The sequence below is a fragment of the Pristiophorus japonicus genome, chromosome 1 (assembly GCF_044704955.1).
Source record: "Pristiophorus japonicus isolate sPriJap1 chromosome 1, sPriJap1.hap1, whole genome shotgun sequence".
NCBI lineage: Eukaryota > Metazoa > Chordata > Chondrichthyes > Pristiophoridae > Pristiophorus > Pristiophorus japonicus.
In genome coordinates this window covers 523,894,100-523,904,616 of record NC_091977.1, presented here as the reverse complement: position 1 = coordinate 523,904,616, position 10,517 = coordinate 523,894,100, and the positions used below count along the sequence as shown (strand labels likewise).

The 10,517-nt window shown below is 43.9% G+C and overlaps 1 protein-coding gene across 1 annotated transcript in view; it reads right to left on the bottom strand.

Moving 5' to 3' along the window:
* Positions 1-9,171: 9,171 nt before the first annotated feature.
* rnmt (RNA (guanine-7-) methyltransferase) overlaps positions 9,172-10,517 on the bottom strand; it is a 55,279-nt gene continuing 53,933 nt past the window's right edge. Inside the window, exon 10 of the mRNA XM_070896545.1 lies at positions 9,172-9,777. Coding sequence (XP_070752646.1) covers positions 9,740-9,777 — 38 coding nt within the window. The 3' untranslated portion in view covers positions 9,172-9,739. The remainder of the gene's footprint in view (positions 9,778-10,517) is intronic.

The following is a 10,517-nucleotide window of genomic DNA, read 5'->3' as shown; positions in this document are numbered from 1 at the left end:
CTCTTTGATTTTTTTCTGCCAAAGTGCATGACCTCACACTTTCCATTATACTCCATCTGCCAAATTTTTGCCCACTCACTTAGCCTGTCTATGTCCTTTTGCAGATTTTTTGTGTCCTCCTCACATTGCTTTTCCTCCCACCTCTATCAACAAACTTGGCTACGTTACACTCAGTCCTTTTTTCCAAGTCGTTAATATAGATTTTAAATAGTTGGGGTCCCAACACGGATCCCTGCGGCCCTGCTGGTGTTGCTTACATCCCATGAACAAATTTTAAAACATAAGCTCAGATACTTAATCAGTTAAATTACCTAACTGAAAACCTGTTGCAGAAACATGTCTACACTACAATAAGAAATAGAACTGAATCAGCATATCTTATGACTGAGAAATAATTTATAAAGGTTATTTTAGTCACTACACTTATATTCGACATTTTAAAAAATTAGCAAAGTTTTATATAATATTTTTACAGCAATTTCTGGAACTTTTGTTAGCTCTTTAAGTTCCTTACTATGGAAACACTTTGAAGTTGACTTCAATTTACTCAGCATCAGGAAAGATACGGTAATTGTGTTTTTTAAATTAATTAAAAAATGAATGTCTCTTACTTAAAACCAGTGACTAATTGCAGGTTGCCAAGTAACATGGCGATGGTTAAGTGTCTTCCCGTCAATATGCGTCTGCCTTTCGTTTGGACCCATGCTGTGTGCCTTTATTAATTCCTAAAACAGCCAATACTCATCTCCCCAAGGGCCCCAATAGCATTCTGGCAACTCTCGTGCAAACAGAAAAAAATGAAATTAAAAGCGACCTGAATTACTCAAGTAATTATGTTAGGTCGTTTAAATTTCTTCCGGATTCATTTTTCGATTGTAACGATTATATTTTTCGGCAGGCACAAAGGAAGATTTCCTCTTTGCACAAAACTGTAAACACTTTCGGTTCTAAATGACATGGTGCACTGAGGGTTACTGCCCTCTGAAATGGCCTCGCAAGCCACTCAGTTGTAGAAGGCGGCTCACCACCACCTTCTCAAGGACAATTAAGGATCGGCAATAAATGCTGGCCTTGCTGTCGACGTCCACATCCCGTGAATTAAATTTTTAAAAATGTAAACAGCTATGAGAAACGATAAGAATAATAAAACCAGCCGGACCACCCAGCCCAGTCGACCCTGTAAAATCCTCCTCACTAATATCTAGGAAACATTGGAGAGAGCTGTCCCACAGACTAGTCAAGCAACAGTCTGACATAGTCATACTCACAGAATCACACCTTACAGCCAATGTCCCTGACTCCTCCATCACCATCCCTGGATATGCCCTGTCCCACTAGTGACGGCACAGTGGTATAGTCAGGAGTGGCCCTGGGAGTCCTCAACATTGACTCCGGCCCCATGAAGTCTCATGGCTTCAAGTCATAATCCTGCTGATTACCACCTACCGCCCTCCCTCATCCAATGAATCGGTACTCCTCCATGTTGAACATCACTTGAAAGAAGCACCGAGGGTAACAAGGGCACAGAATCTCGGTGGGGGACTTTAATGTCCATCACCAAAAGTGGCTCGGTAGCACCACTACTGACCGAACTGGCCGAGTCCTGAAAGACATATCTGCCAGACTGGGTCTGCAGCAGGTGGGGAGAACCAAAACGACAGAAAAACCTACTTGACCGCGTCCTCACCAATCTACAATGCATCTGTCCACAACAACATTGGTAGCAGTGATCACCGCACAATCATTGTGGAGATGAGGTCCGGTCCTCACACTGAAGACTTCCTCCATCGTGTTGTGTGGAATTACCATGTTAAATGGGATAGATTCAGAACAGATCTAGCAGCTCAAAACTGGACATGCATGAGGCGTTGTGGGCCATCAGCAGCAGCAGAATTTTATTCCACCACAATCTGTAACATCTTGGCCCAGTATATCCCTCATTCTACATTACCATCAAACCAGGGGATCAACCCTGGTTCAATAAGGAAGTGCAGAAGAGCATGCCAGGAGCAGCACCAGCTGTACTTAAAAAAATAAGGTACCAACCTTGGGAAGCTGCAACACAGGACATGCATGCTAAGCAGAATTAGCATGCTATAAACAGAGCTAGGCGATCCCACAACCAACAGATCAGATCAAAGCTCTGCAATCCTGCCACATCCAGTCATGAATGGTGGTGGACAATTAAACAACGAACTTGAGGAGGCGGCTCCATGAATATCCCCATCCTCAATGATGGCGGAGCCCAGCATTCAAGTGCAAAATACAAGGCTGAGACATTTGCAACCATCTTCAGCCAGAAGTGCCGAGTGGATGATCCATATCGGCCTCCTCCCGAGGTCCCCACCACCACAGAAGCCAGTCTTCAGCCAATTCGATTCATTCCACGTGATATCAAGAAACGGCTGAGCACATTGGGTACAGCAAAGGCATTGGGGCCCGACAACATCCTGGCTGTCGTGTTGAAGACTTGTGCTCCAGAACTAGCCGCACCTCTAGCCAAGCTGTTCCAGTACAGCTAGAACACTGGCATCTATCAGACAAAGTGGAAAACTGCCCAGGTATGTCCTGTCCACAAAAAGTAGGACAAATCCAAACCGATCAATTACCGCACCATCAGTCTACTCTCAATCATCAGCAAAGTGATGGAAGGGGTCGTCAACAGGGCTATCAAGCAGCACTTGCTCACCAATAACCTGCTCACTGATGCTCAGTTTGTGTTCCGCCAGGACCACTCTGCTCCAGACCTCATTACAGCCTTGGTCCAAACATGGATAAAAGAGCTGAATTCCGGAGGTGAGGTGAGAGTGACTGCTCTTGATATCAAGGAGCCCTAGTAAAATTAAAGTCAATGGGAATCAGAGGGAAAACTCTCCACTGGCTAGAGTCATAGCTAGCACAAAGGAAGATGGTTGTGGCTGTTGGAGATCAATCATCTCAGCCCCAGGTCATTCCCGACAACATTAGGTCAGAAGTGGGGATGGTTACTGATGAGTGCAGGGTTTAGCTCCATTCGTAACTCCTCAGAAAATGAAGCAGTCCATGCCCGCTTGCAGCAAGACCTGGACAACATTTAGGCTTGGGCTGATAAAGGGCAAGTAACATTCACACCACCCAGACAATGACTATCACTAAGAAGCAAGAGCCTAACCACTTCCCCCTTAACATTCAATGTCATTGGCATATTCCCCATCAACAACATCCTAGGAGTCACCATTGAGAGAAACCAAACTGGACCAGGCACAAAGACTGCGGCTACAAGAGCAGGTCACAGGCTCGCTATTCTGTGCCGAGTGTCTCACCTGACTCCCCAAAGTCTTTCCACCATCTACAAAGCACAAGTCAGGAGTGTGATGGAATACTCTCCACTTGCCTGGATGCTCCAACAACACTCAAGAAGCTCGACACCATCCAGGACAAAGCAGCCCGCTCGATTGGCACCCCATCCACCACCTTCACTCCCTCCACCACCGGCACACCATGTCTGAAGTGTGTACCATCTACAAAATGTACTGCAACAACTCGCCAAGACTTCTACAGCAACTCCCAAACCCATGACCTCTGCGACCTAAAAGGACAAGGACAGCAGGTGCATGAGAAAACCACCACCTCCAAGTCACACACCTGACCGGGAAATATATCGCTGTTCCTTCGACACTGGGTCAAAATCCTGGAACTCTCTCCCTAATAGCACGGTGGGAGCACCTACACCACTCGGACTGCAGCGGCTCACCATCACCATCTCAAGGGCAATTAGGGATGGGCCTTGCCAGTGACGCCCACATCCCATGAATGAATTTTTTTTTTTTTTTTATAAACAGGCAATGTATACGCTGCTTGAATGGAGATAGAGCCAGGGATTAACAAACCACTAATGTTCAATGCATGGGTCCCATCACAAACAACATCAATGCATTAATGAACTACACCAGTCTCAATTTAGTGCAACAATTCAAGCTTAACCATTTTGTTGAACAATAACAATTTAATTGCTTTCATAATTCCCTCGTTACATAACTATTGTTATGGGCAGTAATGAAGACATGCAGCAAAACGATCAAGGAAACAGAGCGTGCCATAAGCCTGCAGTTTCTGACCACGCACGAATCTGACCAGTTAGAAAGCAAGAACTTACATTTATATAGCGTCTTTCATGACCTCAGGATGTCCCAATGTGCTTTACAGCAAATGAAGCGCTTTTTGAGGTGTAGTCACATTTGCAATGTGGGAAACGCAGTAGCCAATTTGCATACAGCAAGCTCCCACAAACTGCAATGTGATAATGGACAGATCATCTGTTTGCATGATGTTGGTTGAGGGATAAATATTAGCCAGGACACTGGGGAGAACTCCCCTGCTCTTCTTTGAATTAGCTCCATGTGATATTTTATATGTAGGGCAGAGCACAGTTCACACCCAGCCAATATTTTGAGCACTGACGTCACCATCATTTCCAGTGGAACTTTTTGGGCAACCTCCCAGCATTCAAAACACCTTTGATTGGGAAGTCACCCATTTTGGGGGTGGGCAATAATATGCTTCCCAGTATTTAAAGGCAGGTAGCTGAACAGTAAGTTGGCAGATGGAGTATAATGTGGGAATTGTGAAATTATTCACTTTGGTAGGAAGAATAGAAAAACAAAATATTTTTTAAATGGTGAGAAACTATTAAATGTTGGTGTTCAGAGAGATTTAGGTGTCCTCGTACAGGAAACGCAGAGGTACAGCAAGCAATTGGGAAGGTAAATGGCATGTTGGCCTTTATTGCAAGGGGATTGGAATACAAGAGTAAGCAGGTCCTGCTAAGACTGCACAGGGCCTTGGTGAGACCACACCTGGAGTACTTGCAGTTTTGGTCTTCTTATCTGAGAAAGGACATACATGCCTTAGAGGCAGTACACTGAAGGTTCACTAGATTGATCCCTGGGATGAGAGGGTTGTCCTATGGAGGAGAGATCGAGTGCATTGTGCCTGTACCCTCTAAAGTTTAGAAGAATGAGAGGTAATCTCATTGAAACAGGTAAGATTCTGAGAGAGCTTGGCAGGAAAGATGCTGAGAGGTTGATTCCCCCAGTTGGAGAGTCTAGAACTAGGGGTCATTGGTCAGCCATTTAAGACAGATGAGAAATTTCTTCAGAGGGTTGTGAATCTTTGGAATGATCTGCCCCAGAAGCTGAGTCGTTGTGTATATTCAAGGGGGAGATAGATAGATTTTTGGACTCTAAGGGAATCAAGTGATAGGGGGATCGGGTGGGAAAGCGGAGTTGAGGTAGAAGATCAGCTACAATTGTATTGAATGGTGGAGCAAGCTCTCGGGGCCCCTGGGCCCACTCCTGCTCCCAATTCTTATGCTCTTGTGTTATAAGGGGCACGCATCCTCATTACCTTTTCTGTAAAGGGACAAACATTCCGAGATCCCAGAATGGCTACCAGGTTTGTAGGACGGAGAATTCCCAGGTGATAGAGCAGCGAAAGAACTGAAGCAAGAAATGAGGTAGAGGAGGGCTGTAGTACTCTTTGCTGATGAGCACTGCAGGATTATGGAAGGAAGGAGACCAAAGGTTGCGCCCAGATTTAATGATGCTTCCCTAGATATCATGGGTGCAGAAAGGGCCAACATGGAGGTCCTCTTTCCCAGCAATGGGAAAAAGAAACCAGCAGCCACCTCAAAGGCGGCATGGATAGAGGTGGCCTAAGTAGTAAGTAGCAGTCTACCACAATACAGCCAAACTCTTAGCATGGTGAAGGAGCAGTGTAGGAGGAGCATTGGGGACTAGTCAGGCAGCCTTGTGATCAATGCTTGCCAACTGATCTGTGAACATCTACAGGAACAGTCAACTAATGCACTACAAGTGACAGTTCAAGTTTACCATGGCCCTCAACTTTTGTTTTTGCTGAGGTCCCTTCTGGGTATCCAAAGGGGACATCACACACCAGACAGCCACATTCTCCTGTAAAATTCCATTACAGAGATACCCAAAGATCTGTAGCACAATGCACCCTGATAATTGTATCTCAGGGAGGAATACTAATGGATCAGTTCCAGCTGCAAGGAGACAAGTATTTGAGCATCTCATTGTTCAGTTCTTCAAGCAGCGTTTAGAAATACCTTCCTACAGTGCTTTGCCTGTCCCAACACAGCATATATAATGTAATTTGCCCGACCTGTTTTTAGTTGTTACTCTTAACCATAATTTTTCTGTCAAACATTTACCACATTTATTTTACAACTACCATTCCACAGATGATGTCTGATCTGCATAAAAGTCCAAGGAACATCGGACTATTTAGCCCCTCAACCCTGTTCCACCTTACAATGAGATCATGGAGGATCTACGACCTAATTCCATATATCTGCCTTTGCCCCAGCAACGTCAACATCACCCATCACCCCCGTGCTTTCTGACCTACATTGGCTCCTGGTTAAACAACACCGATTACAAAATTCTCATCCTTGTTTTACGAATCACTCCATGGCCTTGCCCCTCACTATCTCTAATCTTTTTCGGCCTCACAACCCCACAAGATGTCTGCACTCCTCAAATTCTGCCCTCTTTAACATCCCTCATTATAACTGCTCAACCATCGGTGGCCGTGCCTTCAGCTATTTGGGCCCCAAGCTCTGGAACTCCCTCCCTATACTTCTCTGTCTTCTCTTTCCTCCATTAAGACGCTCCTTAAAATCTACCTCTTTAAACAAGCTTTTGGACATCTGTCTTAATTTCTTTTGAGGCTCAGTCAAATTTATCTGTTTTGTCTTGCAACACTGTTGTGAAGCGCCTTGGGACATATTATTATGTTAAAGGAGCTATATAAATAAGTGTGTTCTCTCAATATGTTTAGTTAACAAAAATCTATCAATCTCAGATTTAAAACTAACAATTGATCTATCAGTTGCTGTTTGTGGAAGAGTTCCAAACTTCTACCACCTTTTGTGGGGCTCGCTGGCTTGTGGCGCTGCGGGTGGGGGAGATGGGAGGGGAGGATGCATGCGCAGAAAAAGATTAGTTGGAAATGTGCTGGGGGGGGGGGGGGCGGGGGGAGACGGAGTCGGTAATATTTGTCCTAACTCTCGTTTCTGCGCATGCATCAGGTAGAGAATTCCAAAGATTCACCACCCTCTGAGTGAAGAAATTTCTCATCTCAGTCCTAAATGGCCGACCCCTTATTCTGAGACTGTGACCCCTGGTTCTAGACTCCACAGCACAGGGGAAACATCCTCCTTGCATCTACCCTGCAAGAATTTTTAAGTTTCAAAGAGATCACCTCTCATTCTTCTAAACTCTAGAAAATATAGGCCTAGTCTACTCAATCTCTCATTAGGGCAGGCCCCCCCATCCCTGGAATCAGTCTGGTGAACCTTCATTGCACTCCCTCTATGGCAAGTATAACCATCTTTAGGTAAGACGACCAAAATTGTACACAATACTTCAGGTGTATATATAATTGCAGTAAGACATCTTTACTCTTATACTCAAATCCTCTTGTAATAAAGACCAACATACCATTTGTTTTCTTAATTATTTGCTGTACCTGCATGTTAACATTCAGTGATTCATGTACAAGGACACCCAAGTGCCTCTGAACACCAACATTTTCCAATCTCTCCCAGTTTAAAAAATACTCTGCTTTACTATTTTACCTACCAAAAAGGAGGAAACTGAAGTACAGAATTAATTGCAAGTGTCCTGTGTTGTACAAGAAGTTCATTTGACAGTTTACTTCAATGCCGAGTTACCATTTTACCTTTAGGCACGAGTTTAATATATGTACACATCCACGGATAATCCCCAAAGGGGCTGGGTCAAACATTAAGTGATTAATGATGTCGGAGCAAGGGTGTAATTATTAACTATTAATAAACACATTTTTTTTTTAAATTACATTTTAGGCACCTCCCCCGAACTCCTCCAGGTAATTTATGTTCACTTGAGGCCAGTTTCAAAACGCACCCATCAACATTTCAGTCCACTTTAATCCAGCTCCAAGGCATTCTTCCCGGTTGCTCCTTCTCAAAGGATTGCAGCCTTATCTCTGGGACAGTATGTTACAAGAAAATACTTGAGGGAGATACAAGGCTACACAATTTAATCACAGGGGCTCAGATTAGCGTATAAGCCACTCAAGACGCTTTCGCTCCGATGTATTATTCCATAAAACTTTGAGGCAAATTCTTTTAAAAAAGAAGTTTGTTTGAAAGCCAAGGATAACTGGCTCCTATAAATAATCTTCCAATCAACAACTTGCATTTATATAGCGCCTCCCAATGTGGTAAAAATGTCCCCAGGAGCGGTATCGGACAGAATTCAACACAGAGCCACATAGAAAGACATCAGGACAAGTGACAAAAAGCTTAGTCAAAGAGGTAGGTTTGAAGGAGCGTCATAAACATGGAGAAGTAGAGAGGCAGAGATGTTTAGGGAGGGAATTCTAGAGCTTGGGACCTCGGCAGCTGAAGGCACGGCCAGCAATGGTGGCGCGATTAAAATCAGGGATGCACAAGAGGCCAGAATTGGAGGAGCGCGGAAATCTCGGAGGGTTGTACGGCTGGAGGACATTAGAGTTAGGGAGGGGCGAGGCCATAGAGAGATTTGAACACACAAGAATTGTAAAAGCATTGCCGGACCAGGAGCCAATGTAGGTCAGCGAGCTCAGGGCTGATGGGAGAATGGAACTTGGTGGGAGTTGGGATGCAGCCAGCAGAGTTTTGGATGAGGTCAAGTTTACAGAGGGTGGAAGGTCAGCCAGGAGAGCATTGGATAGTCAAGTCTGGAAGGGACAAAGGGATGAATGAGGGTTTCAGCAGATGAGCTGAGGCAGGGAGAGTGGAGATGGGCAAAAGATATTACAGAGGTTGAAGTAGATGGTCTTTGGTGATGGAGAAGAAATCCCGCCAACGCTTTTAGTGTGTTACAAGTCTCTGGAGTGGGATTTGAACGCACAACCTTCTGACTCAGAGGCGGGAGTGCTACCCACTGAGCCACAGATGACCCAATTAATGTTTTTAAATTTATGAAAGCAATTGATAAAGCAGCTCCGGATAAATTGTTCACCGGACAAAAAGTTCAATCACTAGAGTGCCGCAGCAGACAGGAGATTGGGGTCGAGCTATTTCACAAAAACACATATTGAGTGAGTTACTGGAGAAGACATTTGAAGCAAGTAGTGCAAAATGGGTTCAAAAGATGGCCAGATTAATGTTTCTTCAGAAAATGCACGAACAGGAAACGTTAGTTCTAGCCCAGTGTGTTCAGAAACTCAAATTACAGGCAGCGAGAACAAAACCCTTTGTTTTAATAAATCAACATTTTTTTAATAATATATTTAACAACCTTCCCAACTTTTCAACATCATTTCTTGAACTTGGTCATCCTACAAAGAAAAAAAAAGTAAAAAGTTCCGTATTCAAAAATGTTTCAAACAAAAATATAATATACTTGCAAGTAAGACACAAGCAAGTATTGTACAAAGAAAATTTAAAAAAACACACATCTCAGCAAGACATTGCTTCGTGTGTATCTAACAACTCAGAACACTGGCCCACCAAGAACTTCAGCTTGAATCCACAATCATCTAAAATATCTTCCAGGCCTAGTTGGCATAAACATCAGTCTTAAAATACTGTACTTCAAAGCAGTGTTCTAAAAGGATTAACTTCCGTAGTCAAGTCCTCTCGAGTACTGAGTTCCAGGTCTTCAGAAAGAAGTTCCCAGTGAAAACTGGAGTTTTGCTCTTTTGCTTATGGCAGCTTTTCAAATGCAAAGATCAAGTATATGCCTGAGAAGTATACAAAATGGATGGTTAAGTGTGATTCTGTCAACGCTCGTTTTCAGATACAATAAACTGCCGTACATAGCCGTGGGCAATGGAAGTCCATATTTTCACAAAATCGCTCACTTTATTGGCCCTGAAATCCCGGCCTCCCCAGGTCCGTACGGAGTGTACACGGACCTGGGAAGACGTCGCATAAGCCGATTTTTGGAGCGCACGATGCACATGCGCCGAAAACTAGCTTTTCCGATCGGTTACGTTTTAGCTTGACCGATCGCACGCATTTCGGCAGCTAGGACATTTGCATAGGCAAGATTGTGGTATTGCCCTGCAAATTGACCTTAAAACTTTTGCGCCTGGTAAAAGCAGGCACATAGCCTACTTTTACCAGCGCAAGAGTTTTAAAACAAAAATAAATTTTTAAAAAACACATTTTAATGTTAAAAACCCTGCCACCAAGGTAAGTTTGTTTTAAACCATAATTAAAATCGGGAAAATACTTTTTTCCTAATTAAATTAATAAATGTTTGTTAAATGTGTGATTTTTTTTCCCTATTTTTTATTTATTGTTTTGTTGTTGGGGTCAGGGGGAGGGGGGGGGGTGGAGTTTCTCAATCATAATGAGAATTCCTACTTACGGAGTTCCCATTATGATGAATGAGAAAATACTTTACCTGGATTGGCTGCCCAGTGCCTTGCGACTCCAGCTCCAGGTCTGTCCAGACATGCACGTGCTCCGAAACACA